Below are 18472 nucleotides of genomic sequence, written 5' to 3'. Positions count from 1 at the left end.
AGCAACAACCCTATCCCTACTAATATAATTATACTGTATGGTCGGACAGGTCACTGCCTCCTGCAAGATCATCACCCTCCTACCCCACTGCTGTCATCATCCCTATCTCTGTGTTAAGCCCCCGTCTCACATAGCGATATCGCTAGCGAGATCGCTGCTGAGTCACGGTTTTGGTGACTCACCAGCGACCTCACCAGCGATGTCGCTATGTGTGACACTTTGCAACGATCAGGCCCCTGCTGTGAGGTCGCTGATCGCTGCAAAGTGTCCTGGACCATTTTTTGGTCGTTGGCCTCCCGCTGGCCAGCACACATCGCTGTGTGTGACCAGCGGGACCAACGATCTGGCTGGTAACCATGGTAACTATCGGGTTACTAGGGGCACGCGCGCACTTAGTAACCAGCTGTTTACCATGGATACCACTCTGCTACGGTGCGCGGAGGCTCTCGCGCACCGTAGCAGAGTGGTATCCATGGTAAACATCGGGTTACTAGGGGCACACGCGCACTTAGTAACCCGATGTTTACCATAGTTACCAGCCTGCTCCTGCTTAAGCAGCAGGCTGGTAACGGGAGCAGGACATCGTGGAACGATTCTTTCCACGATATCGCTGCTCCCCTGATCGCTGGTGAGCCTGCCTGTTTGACAGCTCACCAGCGATGTATTAGCGATGCAGCAACGATCCCTGACAGGTCGTATCGTTGTCGGGATCGCTGCTGCATCGCTTAGTGTGACGGGGCCTTTAGTGTAGCATGTCACCTCCCCCATCCTTTAGGATTCTCAAAAGGCACAATACTTACTTTATCACTTTCTGATGGTTGCAAGATCTTGCTAAAGAACCTTAAGGCAACAATAGGAAGCAAACACACTGCCACCGTAAGGATTATGGTCAGCCAGAGGTACGGCTGCCTGAGTGCATTGGGCGCTGCTCCTGTAATGTGAGAACAAGGGTCAATTCACACATACAGTGAGATTTCTATTTAAGCCCCTGGAAGAGTCCTGGAGGAACATGCACCAATACCCCTTCCACTCCCAAATCCTCAACTGTTGGACCACCAGATGGTTGTATACGACCATACGTCCTACATGAAACAGATACTCTGCGTCTTACATGTAATGAAGGACTCACCGGTGAATATGAATTTGGATGGGAACAGAACATGGATTCCGGCACTGTGCAGGTCAAACATTATTCCAAAGTAGATGGCAATGCTCCCAAACACGGAGAAGGCGTTCACAAAGGTCCAGTACGAGGTGTCCAGACCGATCTGGAAGATAGTAAAATGCGATTCTTGTGCATTCTAAAGTTTCCAGATTAGATCATATTTAATGGATGAACTACTCCCCACAAGTCTACAAAAAGCTGATACTACCCCCCCTCAAGGGGCCCCAAAAAACAGATGCTCCTCCAACACCACCCCATCCCACAAAGGCAAAAAAAAGCAGTCTCTCTCTCACGCCCAAAAAAAAGCAGATGACCCTCTGACCACCTGAAAAAGCCCAAAAAAGCAGACCCCCCAACAATCCCCAAAAAAGCAGTTGCTCTACCCCATAGACTCCAAAAAGTGTGTGCTACCCCCCACTCAGGGCCACAAAGAGAAGGACCTCCTCGGCCACCCACTATCCCCTCTCCACCTAGGCTAAAAAACAAACAAACAAAAAAAAAAAAACAGGCGCCCCTCCCACCAATCCGATGACCAAAAAAAAGCAGGTGCCCTCCCGCAAGGATCAAGAATAGCTTGCATGTATATTTCCATTCATGTGTGTATGTATTTACTTTCTCCAGAGCCTCTCACCTAGCCAAACCAGATCCCATACTTTGCACTGATGAGGGGCACCACCCCGAAATATCATGTCTGCAAATTGAAATTCTGGTTTGGCTTCTTTCCTAAGTCATATGGCAAGGCTCGTTAAAGGGTCAATATTGATTTTTATGATCGCTGCTTACAATAGGTGGCACTAGAGTTCTAGTCCTCTTCCTCTCTGAAGAGACAATTTGCATATTTATTTTCCCAGAGGAGCATGCATGGCCTAGAAGTCTCCTCACTATGACATGCCAGGCTTGGCTTGTCACTTTCCAAAAGGAGATACGTTACCCCTTAGTCCTAGTCACATTTACCTGAAAATTGACAGTGATGATCAGAGCCGTAGCAGTCGTAACGGCGAATGACTGGTAATCTGATGGCGCCTCTCCGTCCTGCCCCATGGTTAACAAGAAGGCTCCGTACGGGATGAAGAAGATGATGAGGGAGGTCACCACGCCATGGAACAGGCTCAAGAAGAACTTCTTGTAGTTGAACAACAGATCTTTTTGGCCGGGGATATACAAACGTGGGAAGCGGAGACTCAGCTTATCACTGACATCCTGGAAGAAGGAAAAAAGATAAATGAGGCTCTAAGATGTCAGTTCAGAGCCTCTCACCTAGCCAAATCAGATCTCATACTTTGCACTGATGAGGGGCAACAGCCCAAAACACAGTGTCTGCAAATTGAGATTCTGATTTGGCTTTTATCCTAAGTTATATTGCAAGACTCGTTAAAGGGTCGATTGTGACTTCTTGATGGCTGCTACCAATAGGCGGCGCTATAGAGTTCGAGTCCCCTTTCTCTCCGAAGCCGACACCATCGTAAACCAGTGCCACTCACCTGATCCAAGAGGCCAACAAGAAGCACTGGGAGACTGGTGTACAGGACATTGTATAGGGCAATAAACCAATCTTCATACACGGTCTGGAAGAGGAGAACACGAGTACATATTAAGACATACCCAAGGTGGTCTACCATATGATTTTGCATGCTTTTCTTTTTTTACTTAAATGCACGCATTTTGGACTAAAAATACTTTTTGCTATGAGGTTGCATTAAACCTTTTGCACGGTTTGGCTTTTACAGGCTCTTTCTACGTTGCTGGCTGCAGAATGAGTTATCTGAGAGTCCGTCAGGGAGCTCATTCTGATTTGCTTTTAATCTGTCTTTTTCTGAGCTCCACTTAGCCAGCTTATGATCAGAGATAACTTGAAAGTTGAGCTCAGCTTTGATGTGGTCATAAATCAGGAGAGAACAGTTCAGAAAAAGACAGTTTTTTTTTTTTTTTAAGGTTTTCAAAAATTATGAGCTTTTTAAGCGGAAACCACTTCAGGAAAGTCTCCTTTTCTGGGGAGTTTTTGCAGGAGTTTCTCCTTTTTCCTGGAGAAGTTTCAAAGAAGTTTTTTTTTTTACATTTTTCTGAAGAGTTGTTTGCAGCCTCTTAACTGGACAATTCCTATTTTGGGGCAGATTACATTTGTAGCTGCTTCAAAGAAGTTACATGCATGCACTTTTTTTTCCCCACCAGGTGTTTTTCTTAACCACTTCAGAAAAAAACAAAAACAACTTAAAAAACCCCAAAAAAATCATCATCTGGAAATGAATAGGAAGAGTTTTTGAACAGTTTTTGAACATGATTTTAGAGAGGATCCGTTTTAACAACTCTTCAAAAAAATCTGTGTGTGAACATAGCTTTACAATCTCCCAACCAGAAAGAGCTCACAGACGGAGATCCTCAGTTAATGTATTCTGCATCCAGCAATATATAGAGAAACAAAAACTTGTAAGAGGCAATATGGTGCAAAAAAGTTTTAATGACACCAAATAGCGAAATTATTTTGAATCCAAAATACATGCATCTGAGAGAAAAAAAAAAGGTAAGAGCAATTTAAAATGTAAAAGAAAAAAATAAATATTAATGGCAACATAAAAAAAGCAATACTTGTAGAAATAATCACTTCTTTAAACATTTTTACCCAAAACTGTAACAGAAAACAAATACTAACATATTTATTCCAAAAAAGCCGACATGAAGATTCCAGGCTGAACTTAGCTACATCTATGCATAAACAGTAAAATATATACACACTAGAGATATATCTTTATATCTATATTATATACATACATATACAGTACAGACCAAAAGTTTGGACACACATTATTTAAAGAAATTTCTGTATTTTCTTGACCATGAAAATTGTACATTCACACTGAAGGCATCAAAACTATGAATTAACACATGTGGAATTATATACTTAACAAAAAAGTGTGAAACTACTGAAAATATGTCTTATATTCTAGGTTCTTCAAAGTAGCCACCTTTTGCTTTGATGACTGCTTTGCACACTCTTGGCATTCTCTTGATGAGCTTCAAGAGGTAGTCACCGGAAATGGTTTTCACTTCACAGGTCTGCCCTGTCAGGTTTAATAAGTGGGATTTCTTGCCTTATAAATGGGGTTGGGACCATCAGTTGTGTTGTGCAGAAGTCTGGTGGATACACAGCTGATAGTCCTACTGAATAGACTGTTAGAATTTGTATTATGGCAAGAAAAAAGCAGCTAAGTAAAGAAAAACGAGTGGCCATCATTACTTTAAGAAATGAAGGTCAGTCAGTGCGAAAAATTGGGAAAACTTTGAAAGTGTCCCCAAGTGCAGCTGCAAAAACCATCAAGTGCTACAAAGTAACTGGCTCACATGAGGACCGCCCCAGGAAAGGAAGACCAAGAGTCACCTCTGCTTCTGAGGATAAGTTTATCCGAGTCACCAGCCTCAGAAATCGCAGGTTAACAGCAGCTCAGATTAGAGACCAGGTCAATGCCACACAGAGTTCTAGCAGCAGAAACCTCTCTTCAACAACTGTTAAGAGGAGACTTTGTGCAGCAGGCCTTCATGGTAAAATAACTACTAGGAAACCACGGCTAAAGACAGGCAACAAGCAGAAGAGACTTGTTTGGGCTAAAGAACACAAGGAATGGACATTAGACCAGTGGAAATCTGTGCTTTGGTCTGAGGAGTCCAAATTTGAGATCTTTGGTTCCAACCACCGTGTCTTTGTGCGACGCAGAAAAGGTGAACGGATGGACTCTACATGCCTGGTTCCCACCGTGAAGCATGGAGGAGGAGGTGTGATGGTGTGGGGGGGCTTTGCTGGTGACACTGTTGGGGATTTATTCAAAATTGAAGGCATACTGAGTCAGCATGGCTACCACAGCATCTTGCAGCGGCCCAAACACACCTCCAGGCTGTGTAAGGGCTATTTGACCAAGAGGGAGAGTGATGGGGTGCTACGCCAGATGACCTGGCCTCTACAGTCACCAGACCTGAACCCAATCGAGATGGTTTGGGGTGAGCTGGACCGCAGAGTGAAGGCAAAAGGGCCAACAAGTGCTAAGCATCTCTGGGAACTCCTTCAAGATTGTTGGAAGACCATTTCCGGTGACTACCTCTTGAAGCTCATCAAGAGAATGCCAAGAGTGTGCAAAGCGGTCATCAAAGCTAAAGGTGGCTACTTTGAAGAACCTAGAATATAAGACATATTTTCAGTTGTTTCACACTTTTTTGTTAAATATATAATTCCACTTGTGTTAATTCATAGTTTTGATGCCTTCAGTGTGAATGTACAATTTTCATAGTCATGAAAATACAGAAAAATCTTTAAATAAGAAGGTGTGTCCAAACTTTTGGTCTGTACTGTATATATTTATTTATTATTAATTACATGTAAGACATACAGACATAAAAACAGTGGGTTAACTAAGCATTGAACACATCACCAATTTTCCAAGTAAATCTATTTCTAAGGCCACGTTATGTGTTGTGTAATAATGGCAAATATGATCTAAGGGGTGATATTACTACATGTGGAGAGTGAAAGGCCTGGCATGTCAAAGTGAAAAAAATAATTGTTTTTGTACATCTATACATAAAAACTAGTAAAAAAAATATATATATTATATTAGATTATAGAATATATATGTTATATTAGATTATAGAATATATATGTTATATTAGATTATAGAATATATATATTATATTAGATTATAGAATATATATATTATATTAGATTATAGAATATATATATTATATTAGATTATAGAAATATATATATTATATTAGATTATAGAAATATATATATATATATATATATATATATATATATATATATATATATATATATATATATATATATATATATATATATATATATATTTTTTTTAAATTCATTGATGTATTTTATCTATTTGTGCATAGACATAGATAATCGAGGACTGGAACCTTTTACCTTGCAAATATTAATATTACACCTACAACTACATATTGGGAGAGGATCTTTGAGATGTGAATACCCCTTTAAGGACTAGGGCAATTTTGGAATTCCGATATTGCCCTGAATATGATAATGTGACTCCTGCATATTATTCACTTTATACGGAAATTGTGGAGCCAAATACGGCTGCAATTAAGAATTTTATCTAGGATGGTCTTACTGAATGAGGACTAGTAATTGGAGCGTAGATCGTGTGGATTTGATCTTCTTACAGTGCTGGTGCAGACATCTTTCATCTCTACCAGCCCTTAAAGGGGTTTTGCAAGAATTAAAAAAAAAAATTTATAATAAAAATAAAAAAAAATTGTCATTTTCGTCTATAAACAGTGCCACCCTTGCCCTCAGTTTGTGTGCCGTACTGCAGTTCAGTTCAAGAAGCAGATTTAGCCCAAAACAAGTTTCTTGAAGAAAGCCATCATGTTTTTTTTTTTCTTCAATCCTGTACAATCCCTTTAAGAAGATTTCAGATTGGGAATGTCCGCACTGGAAATAAGGATGTGTCACTCACCTGAGCAGAAAATCCATTGAAGAACGAATACCAGAAATGAACCAACGTGAAGGCGAAATTCTTGTAGAAGAAAAAGCTGAGGAACTTGCACATGCGGATGTAGGACCAGCGGCCGTGGACCAGGATGAGTCTCTGGAGGTATCGGAACTGAGCGAAGGAGTAGTCGCTGGACATGACGGCCTGCATCCCCTCCTGACCACTTATACCCACTCCTATATGGGCGGCTGCCGGACAGAAAAACAAGACATACGGGTGAGGAGAAAGTCTCACCATGTGCGGAGCAGAACTCGGTCAGCGGCACTCCGACTGGACTGCAAAGCACACAAGTGGCTACTGACGGAGAGCCACCAAAAAGTAGTCAAGACCACCTGTCTGCTCCCCTGGTTTACTAAGTACTTGTATTACCCATCCTATAAGACATTGTATTGTGCCGCCCCTCTGTTATTCTTCCTGGAAAGTTGATTTGACAACTCTGTGACACAATTACTTACGTCCTTACACAATCTGATTGGTCATAGTCCAAAGTATGCAGGGACAAACCCCCAACGGGTACCACCCGGCTGTCAATCTTTTATTAAAAATTTCCAGGAAGAATAACAGAGGAAAAGAAAAATGTAAGATGTTTTAGGAAGGAGACTACAAATATTAACTAAAATGGATTGGGCAGGAGGGCAGACTGGTTCTGCTGATATTTTAGAGAACCTGTTTGTTCTCCCCTTTTATTTGTCTGTCATGTAACAATCTGCATTGTTCGTTTTTCTTCCTGGAAATGTGTACATAAAATCTAACAAGTGGGAGTTCCCCTGGTCAAAGGGGTGTGGTCCTACACAGCTTGTCACTGGCAGCACTGATGTCCTAGTGCATAGGAACACACCTGCAAATGGTAGCACCCAGTCGTTGATTTATTCAGAAAATTTCCATGAAGAACTAGAGAGGAATATCAGAATGGAGAGTGTTATAGGATAGGAAGTATTTACTAAAACAAATATTGTAACGAGGACTTGTCTGCTCTCCTGCTAGGTTTAGTAAATCATTGTATTCCCCAACCTATAACACTTCACTTTCTGCTGTTCCTCTGTCATTCTTCCTGGAAATATTTGAATATATTTATAAATGGGTGTATGTCCCTCCACACTGACACTGTCACATCGGTGCTGACCGTTCCAAGCCGTGTATGGACACTCCCCTTTGACAAGCGGAATGTTAACACCCATTTGTCGGATTAATTCATAAATTCCCTTGAAGAATAGCAGAGGAATGGCTCAGTGCGGAGTATTATAGGTTGGGGGGGACAGATTCATTTTTGAATGTCTTTTAGTAAACACTTGCATTTCCTGTTATATCAGGCGAAATTGTTCTGCTCCTCTGTTACTCTTACTGGAAATTTATGAATATATTAACACAGACACTGTCCAATCACTGCTGGCAATATAAAGCTATGCACAGTCACAACCTCTTGAAAATGGTAACACACAATTGACAATTTATTCCTACATTTCCAGGAGGAACAATAGAGGAATGGCACAAGTTAGAGCTGGAAGAAAAGACTTTAAGCAATGAGCTCCCCCTAGTGACCACTTTATCGGAAAAACGGAACGCTGATCGCTCCAAAGTTCTCCCCTCCTGATCACATCTTACTTTTAATCATGTTGACATCGTTTGCGCCGTCTCCGATAGCCAAGGTTACGGCCTTCTTGTACTTCTTCACCAGGTCGACCACCATGGCCTTCTGCTTCGGAGTCACCCTGCAGCAGATGACAGAGCTGCACTCGCACGCCAGGTCTACAAAGTTCTTCTGTCGCTGTTCCTTTAAGACATAGGTCTTCCTTTTCTCTTCCAAACCCTTTTGCTTTTCTTCAGCCGTTCGGGGAAATTTCAGCTTCAGACGTTTCTTCCTTTTATTCTTCTTTTCTAGGAGAATTTCATTCTGATTGTAAAAGGAGACAGTCAGGTTATAGGCCCCATTGTCAGGACGTGCAGCGCGCATCACCATCCCGTCTCATCTGGATATAGATGGCGGAGAAGGTCCGGAAAATAAGTGTCCTGCCATAATGATTTTCACTTCCCATTGTATCTCGTGGCCCAATCATTTATAAGGTGTGCGCTACATGAAATGTTCATTGACTTCTATGGGAAAGTGTTGTGGACATGCTCTGTGTCTTGTGCAGAGGTCATTACAGAGAGTAGGAGGAGGTGAGCTGTGACATCACTTATTGTGAATGGTGGATCGTGTGTTATCTACTGTATATAGAGGTGCTATCGGAGGAGGAGGAGTTGGTGTTATCGGAGGAGGAGAAGGAGGAGTTGGTGTTATCGGAGGAGGAGGAGAAGGAGTTGGTGTTATCGGAGGAGGAGAAGGAGTTGGTGTTATCGGAGGAGGAGGAGTTGGTGTTATCGGAGGAGGAGGAGGAGGAGGAGGAGTTGGTGTTATCGGAGGAGGAGGAGTTGGTGTTATCGGAGGAGGAGTTGGTGGTGTTATCGGAGGAGGAGAAGGAGGAGGAGTTGGTGTTATCGGAGGAGGAGGAGGAGGAGTTGGTGTTATCGGAGGAGGAGTTGGTGGTGTTATCGGAGGAGAAGGAGGAGGAGTTGGTGTTATCGGAGGAGGAGGAGGAGGAGGAGGAGTTGGTGTTATCGGAGGAGGAGGAGCATAAGATTTCTATCCAATGTTTATGTAATATATATTTATTTAGTGACATACCAGCCAAGAACCGGTCAGGATTAGAGAACGTTTCTCATCAGTTTGGAAGAAGGGGTCGGGGTTGCCTGCACTCGCTCCTGCGTTGCCTCCTCGCCTGTTCTTCTGATTTTCCATCCTCGTCTGCAGTAGTGCACTGGGGGATAACATTTGTAGCAGACAATTGGATTGTGGGATATTACAATATGGCAGTAAAGAGTATAACTCCCAATAGGATACAGAGATGTTAATGCAATATCAGGAGCTAGACTTAATATCCTTAAAGTGATGATCCTAAAGTTTTAGCAGTGTCTCTCCATTTATTAAAGGGGAAATTTAACTTTGATGCACCAATGCAGGTGATGTCTGATCTGGGCCGACCCAATTGATCGCCAGACTAAAAGGGCATTTTAAAGAGATTAAACCCCTTTGCTCAGTGGATACATGGAGAATTTCTGAATAAATCAAGTTCCTATCACATAGAATTCTATATTCCAGCGCTGCCACTTACTTAATGTCCTCTCCATAGCAAATCTTTGTCTCATCCGTTAAAAGCTCACAGGCGAAGCCAATATTTTCTGCAGTTTCTAGAAAAAAAAAAAAAAAAAATACAAATACATAAAATAATTAGCCAAAAGTATTGCAATGTACACCGTGCAATAACCAATTTGCCCTGTAGTGGCCACTGTGGACAAAATGCATCGCTGGCTGCAGCTTCTCTTGGTGCCAACAAGTGATCATTGAAGGTTTCTAAAAAAAAAATTCTTCCAAATTCAAAAACTTTGAGTTTTTGCTCAGTTTATGCTCCAAACTCTCAGCAAAAAAGGCTCAGTCTGCACATGGTCTTAAAGGGGTTGATCCATGAACAGCATCCACAGGTAGTAAATGTAGGATCTTTAGGATTCCCACTGAATCACAAAAATAGGGGACTCATGTCTGACATTTGGATTGAGCAGCAGGATATATTGGTGGCCACCAGCCTGACCGAGATCCTAGAATAGTGCCCTCAAACAAGGGATATTGGACCCCCATTCTTGTGTTTGTTGGGGTCTTCAGTGGAAGGATCCATGGTGATTATACATTCATCACATGTCCTATTCCTTTAAATAAGAGTGTCATTAAAAGGGGACCCTAAAATCAATTTTTAAAGTTACCTACAAAATAAAAGTCACCTTTAATGCATGGACATCTCATAGTAAGTACAAAATACTAACCTTTTTTATCCCCCGTAAGCACCCATATCTTTATATCTGCTTTAGCGAGTTTCGAGATGGTATGTGGCACCCCATCCTGCAACTTGTCCTCAATAGCGGTGGCGCCCAGTAACTGTGACAATGTGACGACAGGTCAGCAAACATACATATATACACACACACACATCTATTTATCTGTATGTACAGTTGTGCTCAAAAGTTTACATACCCCAGCAGAATTTTTGCTTTCTTGGCCTTGTTTCAGAGAATATGAATGATAATAAAAAAAAACTTTTCTCCACTCATGGTTATTGGTTGGGTGAAGCCATTTATTGTGAAACTACTGTGTTTTCTCTTTAAATCTTAATGACAACCAAAAAAATCCAAATGACCCTGATCAAAAGTTCACATACCCCAGGTCTTAATACCGTGTATTGCCCCCTCTAACATCAATGACAGCTTGAAGTCTTTTGTGGTAGTTGTGGATGAGGTTTCTTATTTTCTCACATGGTAAGCTGCCCATTCTTCTTGGCAAAAAGCCTCCAGTTCCTGTAAATTCCTGGGCTGTCTAGCATGAACTGCGCGCTTGAGATCTCTCCAGAGTGGCTCAATGATATTGAGGTCAGGAGACTGAGATGGCCACTCCAGAATCTTCACTTTGTTCTGCTGTAGCCAATGACAGGTCGACTTGGCCTTGTGTTTTGGATCGTTGTCATGTTGGAACGTCCAAGTCCCATGCACGGCTTCCCGGCTGAGTGCAAATTTTACTCCAATATTTGCTGATAACGTGCTGCATTCATCTTTCCTTTAACTTTTACCAAGTTTCCTGTGTCTTTGTAGCACATCCCCAAAACATCAGCGATCCACCTCCGTGCTTTATTGTAGGAATGGTGTTCCTTTCATCATAGGCCTTGTTGACCTCTCATCAAATGTAACGTTTATGGTTGTGGCCAAAAAGTTCAATTTTGGTCTCATCACTCCAAATTACCTTGTTCCAGAAGTTTTGAGGTTTGAGATAATTTGCGCAGTAATGGCTTTCTTCTGGCAACTCGACCATGCAGCCCATTTTTCTTCAAGTGCTTCCTTATTGTGCATCTTGAAGCAGCCACACTGCTAGTTTTCAGAGAGTCCTGAATTTCAGCTGATGTTATTTGTGGGTTTTTCTTTGCATCCCGAACAATTTTCCTGGCAGTTGTGGCCGAAATTTTTGTTGGTCTACCTGACCGTGGTTTGGTTTATACAGAGGCTCTGATTTTCCATTTGTTAATCACAGTTTGAACGCTGCTGACTGGCATTATCAATTCCTTGGATATTTTTTTGTATCCCTTTCCTGTGTTATATAGTTCAACTACCTTTTCCCGTAGATCCGTTGACAATTCTTTTGCTTTCCCCATGACTCACAATCCAGAAACGTCAGTGGCTGGATGAAAGATGCAAGAGTCTGTCTGGATCCCAGAAACTCACTCAGCTTTTATGCACACACACTGATTACAAGCAAACAGGTCACAGGTGAGGATGTTACCTTTAGTAGCCATTCAAACCCATTTGTGTCAAATTCTGTGCATGTTATCAGGCCAAAATCACCAGGATATGTGAACTTTTGATCAGGGTAATTTGGATGTTTTTGGTTGTCATTAAGATTTAAAAAGAGAAAACACAGTAGTTTGACAATAAATGGCTTCACCCAACCAATAACCATGAGTGGAGAAAAAGTTTTTTTGTTATCATTCATATTCTCTGAAACAAGGCCAAGAAAGGAAAAATCCTGCCGGGGTATGTAAACTTTTGAGCACAACAGTATATAGGTCATTGGCGCACATACCACTAAGTTGGTCTCTATTTCTTCGTACACTTTATCCAGAGCCTCGTCCCGATCAGTCATGGACACACTGGCCTCCTGGTATTTTTTATTCCACCTCGCATACTCCTCTGGGCTGATGTCCTTGTAGCAAAGACAAAGGGTCCTAAGGGTCTCGTTGGCAAATATCTAAGAATAATAGGAAAACACAATTACACAAACAGCCTATAAATTTTATGATAATAATGATTATTACATTTTATTGAGCACTCTAATTCCTCATTTCTCCTGTGGAGGCATGCAGGGAAATTGAATCCTTGCAATTGGATTGCAGCTGATCATTCGGGGTCAATCTCTTATAAAGTTTTTAAGCCAAAAATTTTTTCAATTATTGGGGTTCCACCAATCAACAATCAATAGCCTAATATCCTAAGAGCATTGGTTTTTTTGTGGTCCATGGGGTGGGGTTTCTGGGTGGTCAATGGGGTAGGGCTTAAAAGGGAAGTATGATTGGAGCCAGAATGCCCTGCTAGTCTTGGAAAGGTTCCAGGTTCAGTCATGGTCATCAGTAGTTGAAGTCAAATTTGCAATAATAGAGGAGAACGATCTGATAAAAACATTTTTAGGGTCGGGGGGTCCTAAGGAGATTGAATAGATCCCCTAATTCTCAGCCAATTCCCTTCTACACATCAGTGGTATATTTTCATTTCCAGCCACAAGCAGAACTCACATCCAGAGCCTCCTGGGTAGACTCCTTAATGGGATTATCTGGATGCAGACGCTCATATATAACCGTATCTGCCCCTTTACAGTACAGCCTGATGTTCCCACTTGGCTCCCGCACTGTAAGAAGAAAAAAAAAATTATAAAATGTGAATATATTGAAATGTATCATGAGAAAAACAAAATAATTAGTTTTATAATGGGCTTGTTCATGTGTAATCAGTGGGCATTACAGTGCTGAATTTTGGGCACTTGGTGTATGAATATTTACCTTTATCCATGGGCCATGTCTGGTATTCACTTGCAGTACCCGACACAGCCAGGGAATAGAGATGGGGCTCTTTTGTTTTTTCTATATATCCTCTTTATGTTATATATGCTGCAGATTTATGTTTTACTACCTGCGGATTCAACAACTTTTAGGATAACGGGAGTTAAATCCGCAGTAAACCCACATCAATGTTAAACGGGTTAAGTCCTCAACAAAAATTTACATGAATCTGCACTGCATTTGCAAAATCTTTATTAAACTGCCTTTTAAAATTTATTAGAGATGAGTAAATCAATTCTGGAAAAAAAATCAAATTAGTCTCAAATTTTTACCAAAATTTTAGATCTGACTTAACTCAAATTTTTAGCAATTTGGTTCGGGCAAATCCAACAAAGTGAATTCCTATGGGGCAGGATTTACGCTCTTCTCGCTGCTCACCTGTCCCTCCACCACGGCTCCCTACCTGGGCACCTGATCTCTAACTGTGGCTTGGACGTCTTCTTATCTTCAGTCTTCACCGGAGCTTCTGGCAATGACTAGGCTCCAGCTACGCACGGTGTGACATCGCAGCACTCACCGCCTGAGGTTTTACCAGCGACTGTCGAGGCATGGCGTGATGCCCTGACGTCACAATGTGCATCGCAGATGCCTAATTGATGTTGGTGAAGACTGAAGAGTCAGCGGCGGGACAGGTGAGGAGAGTATAACAATATTTTTTTTCTTCAGAAATAAATGTTTATTATGCTCTGGGGTCATAATAAGACACATTCAATGAAAACAGAATTTCCTGGCCAAATTCGAGTGAATTGCCAAATTCAGATTTCAGCAGATTTGCTCATCACTAATGTCCACACTTTGATCTAAAAGATATCTACATTTTGAAGGTGATTATTTTCTTAATCATTTTAGCAGTCGGATCATTATATTTCTGATTCAAAACTCAAAATAACCTTCATAAGAATAGTGATAAAATTCGGCATGTCTGCAGCCACCACTAGGGGGAGCTAACTGCATAGTGTTTTAAAAGTAAGTATGCAGTAAGCTCCATCGCTCCCTCTAGTGGTGGCTGCAGGAAACCAGAATTGCATCATTTAACTTTATGGCTATGTAGGGAATTTGGAGCCCTGACCACTTTATTTCTAAAAATGAATTAGCATACAGAAGCCTGAAGCTTACCTATAACAGACATGCGCTTTCGATCACTATTAAAATCCAGAATACCAAGAACTTCATAGGTGACTTCTTTCTCAAGTTCACTAATAGTAATCGTACTCTGGGTTCTGGATAGAAACACAAAGCCAAAATTCCTAGCAGCAGTTACCAATGCCCCTTCATCTGGAGATGCCGCCTGGTAGACTAGTTCACCACCTAGAACCAAGATGGACGAAATTAATGCCAAAAAAATAAGAATGGACAAAAATCATATTTACCAAAAATGAAAAGCGGAACATACCTTCCGTCCGCTCCATCATTACCGTATGGCACAACCCGAGAAGCTTGAAAAACAGGCGAACATTGGGATCTTTCCCTGACCGGATTTGTTCAATCAGATAATGGTCTCCAAATGTAAACTTTGGGTCGGCCAAAGGATTCCAGCCAAAATCTACTTCCTGCAGGTCAAAAACCAAGAGGATTACCAACATTTGAAAGCAATTTTTTTTTATTGTCTACCTAAATGTACACGTTGTTGTCTAGCAAAAAAATTTTGCAATAGGACCTCATAAAATTTTTGCACCATTTGGATTCCATGGAAGTTTGGGTTCTGGTACCATACCTGAACTCTATTCCAAAGTTCGGTTCTGGTACCAGAACTGTACTCAAACTTGAACCAGAACCCCACTGAAAACAATGAGGACCAGAACTTTAGAGCTGGAAAATTCACTCTTCCCCTGGAACTCTGAACATTGCAATGAACTTCCGGGAGAAGTCCATGTTTGGCGTTTAGTTCCGGACACTAACTGTCCGGTAAGAAACCCAAACTTTTAAGTTCAGGTTCGCTCATCTCTACTCCTACTCATTCTGCAAAATCTGTTATCCTTATCTTTATTCTTCTGAACCATCTAACTGATTCACGACCACATGAAAGTTCAACCGGTCAGAAATCGGCTTAGAAGGTGGTTCAGGAGAAGAGAGATGGGAACCATATCAGATTCTTGCCAGAGACCTCTGACCTGGGAGAAACAGTATATAGTTGCTGGAACACTACAACATCATAGAATTGCAAAAAAGCTTCTTCTAATGCAAAATGAAAAAAAATATATGTTCAGTGAAGTTTCCTACAATGTTTTGCTCCCGGTGTTCAGCCATTTTAGGCTTAGTGGGGGGTGAACTAAGATTCTTCAACAGAATAATTGCCAGAAAATCCACAAATATCTGTAAAAAGCAGAAAATGCAGATAACATACCTCATTATAAGTGGACTTGTTTCCAGCTTCTTGTCTTTGTTCACCTAAAATAAAATTCTATAATGTTACGGCCATCTAAATTGTACCAGTTTTCCTACTGTACTGTAAAGGGACAACAAAAAGGTAAATTCAGTGTTTTTATATAGAGTTTTTTTTTTATAGATTTGATAGGATATTAGTTAGGGCTCATTCAGACGTCAGTGATTTTACTCATATGCACAAAAAACTGACCAAGTTTCATCAATGCTTTGGATCAGTTTCATCAGCATTTAGTCAGTAAGACATGTTTTACCCTCAGTTTTTCACTTTTGCAAACACCTGTTACTTGCCACAGGTGAGTTTGAACAAGCATTACATGCTTGAAACAAAGTTGTTTATCCACAATTTTTGAAAGGTGCCAACAATTTTGTCCGGCCAATTTTTGGGGTTTTGGGTGAAATTATGTCCAATTTGCCTTTTTTTTTTCTCTCTGTCTTTTTTGTGTTGTTCTTCCAATACACACAAAGGAAATAAAAGGTGTATAACAAAATATGTCTAATTGCAATAATTTTCTGGGAAACAATTTCAAGGGTGCCAACACTTTTGGCCATGACTGTAAAACATAGCCAACTGAAAGATGGTCAGGTCACTTCTTTTAGCCGCTTCACAGCTTTCAAAGCCTGAAGTTACAAAAAGACGGAACACATGAACAGCAGATTGCTCTGCATATTTTCCTCCTTCTTCAGTGCTTTTCCAGGTGGAATCTGCCTGAAAAAGACGCACGTACCTATACAGTGAAAATCGGACAGCACATGGATGGCATCAGAGCGTTATCTGATTATTTCTCGGACCCATAGATTTGCATTGGCGACTTTGATCCGTGAGTGTGCACTAGTCGGTCAGCAAAATTACACGGCCATGTGAACAGACCCCTAGGTTATGACTGGTATGAGTACTATCCGTGAAAACACAGAACTTGTACATAACAATCTGACATCCGATCAAGCGCTCAGAGGAACTCACCGTAGGTTTCGCAATTAATTGTGCATTTCTTGAAGGTCATGATATTCTGGGTCAATGTCCCAGTTTTGTCGGAGAAGATATACTGGATTTGTCCCAGCTGCTCATTCAGGGTTGTGGTCCTGGCTTTGGCTGGGGTGTCCTTCTCACCGTGATACATCTGCAGATCCCAGTTTATGAAATAGCTCTGGCCCAAACGAATCACTTCCACACTAAAAACATAAAAATCGATTTATGAAAAGATCACCGCAAAGGTTTCCTAAATATAATGAGCAAAAAATATATTATATTATAATATATTATATTATAATATTTTTTTGCACACACACATATACATACATACATACATGAAAAAAAAAATGCTTACATTTGGCTTCTATAACAAAAATATATAATTTCCGTGGATGGTGGTGGCAGTGCTGTATAGCATTATTATAATTTTGACAAATATAAGAGAGTGTTCACATTTGTGTTAAAATTTCAATTATAATCAGAAACCATGAACACACAATAGGCTGACACTTTGTCAGCTTTGCTGTGCAGACTGGGACAGCATAAGCAGAGACATCTCATATTTAGGAGGTAGTGGATTTACTATTGGCTTTGCTATACAGCTGGAGACTTACACACATGGTCAAAATTGTTGGTACCCCTCGTTTAATGAAAGAAAAATCCACAATGGTCACAGAAATAACTTGAATTTGACATAAATAATAATAAATTAAAAATCTTTGAAAATGAACAAATTAAAGTCAGTCATTGCTTTTCTGCTTCCACAGAATTAAAAAAAAAATTAAAATCATGAAATAGGCCTGGACAGAAATGATGGTATCCCTGAAAATAATGTAACAAAAGGGACATGTTAAATCAAGCTGTGTCCACTAATTAGCATCACAGGTGTCTACAATCTTGTAATCAGTCAGTGGGCCTGTATATAGGGCTACAGATACTCACTGTGCTGTTTGGTGACATGGTGTGTACCACACTCAACATGGACCAGAGGAAGCAAAGGAAAGAGTCGTCTCAGGAGATTAGAAAGAAAATTATACACAAGCATGTTAAAAGGTAAAGGTTATAAGACCATCTCTAAGCAGCTTGATGTTCCTGTGCCTACAGTTGCACATATTATTCAGAAATTTAAGATCCATGGGACTGTAGCCAACCTCCCTGAACGTGGCCGCAGGAGGAAAATGGATGACAAATCAAAGAGGCGGATAATACAAATGGTAACAAAAAGGGCCCAGGATAACTTCAAGCTCAAGGAACATCAGTGTCAGATCACACCATCCGTCGTTGTTTGATCCAAAGTGGACTTCATGGGAGACTACCAAGGAGAACACCATTGTTGAAAAAAAAATCATAAAAAAGCCAGTCTGGAATTTGCCAAACTACATGTTGACAAGCCACAAAGCTTCTGGGAGAATGTCCTTGCCAAAAATGGAAGTTTTTGGCAAGGCACATCAGCTCTATGTTCATAGACATAAAAATGAAGTATATTAAGAAAAGAACACTGTCCCTACTGTGAAACATGGAGGAGGCTCTGTTATGTTCTAGGGCTGCTTTGCTGCATCTGGCACAGGGTGTCTTGAATCTGTGCAGGGTACAATAAAATCTCAAGACTATCAAGGGATTCTAGAGTGAAATGTGCTGCCCAGTGTCAGAAAGCTTGGTGTCAGTCGCAGGTCATGGGTCTTGCAACAGGATAATGACCCAAAACACACAGCTAAAAACACCCAAAAATGGCTAAGAGGAAAACAATGGACTATTC

The 18472-nt window shown here is 40.9% G+C and overlaps 1 protein-coding gene and 1 long non-coding RNA gene across 5 annotated transcripts in view; one reads left to right on the top strand and one right to left on the bottom strand.

Moving 5' to 3' along the window:
- The window catches only part of LOC141270837 (uncharacterized), a 110632-nt gene that overhangs the window by 8291 nt on the left and 83869 nt on the right, over positions 1-18472 (top strand). The window lies entirely within an intron of this gene.
- Positions 1-18472, bottom strand: part of LOC141270813 (phospholipid-transporting ATPase IC-like) — a 97063-nt gene that overhangs the window by 1496 nt on the left and 77095 nt on the right. The window contains exons 13-27 of the mRNA XM_073680921.1: positions 16708-16916; positions 15706-15749; positions 14755-14911; positions 14478-14669; positions 13038-13150; positions 12332-12496; positions 10531-10642; positions 9828-9903; positions 9341-9473; positions 8281-8569; positions 6643-6866; positions 2647-2730; positions 2120-2365; positions 1130-1268; positions 801-931 (exon numbers count right to left, since the gene is read on the bottom strand). Coding sequence (XP_073537022.1) covers positions 801-931; positions 1130-1268; positions 2120-2365; positions 2647-2730; positions 6643-6866; positions 8281-8569; positions 9341-9473; positions 9828-9903; positions 10531-10642; positions 12332-12496; positions 13038-13150; positions 14478-14669; positions 14755-14911; positions 15706-15749; positions 16708-16916 — 2314 coding nt within the window. The remainder of the gene's footprint in view (positions 1-800; positions 932-1129; positions 1269-2119; positions 2366-2646; positions 2731-6642; positions 6867-8280; positions 8570-9340; positions 9474-9827; positions 9904-10530; positions 10643-12331; positions 12497-13037; positions 13151-14477; positions 14670-14754; positions 14912-15705; positions 15750-16707; positions 16917-18472) is intronic.

Source organism: Phyllobates terribilis, unplaced genomic scaffold (genome assembly GCF_046119375.1).
Source record: "Phyllobates terribilis strain yellow unplaced genomic scaffold, ASM4611937v1 Scaffold_1__5_contigs__length_1240528914, whole genome shotgun sequence".
NCBI lineage: Eukaryota > Metazoa > Chordata > Amphibia > Anura > Dendrobatidae > Phyllobates > Phyllobates terribilis.
The sequence above is the reverse complement of the archived record's forward strand: the minus strand, read 5'-3'. Positions and strand labels throughout refer to the sequence as shown.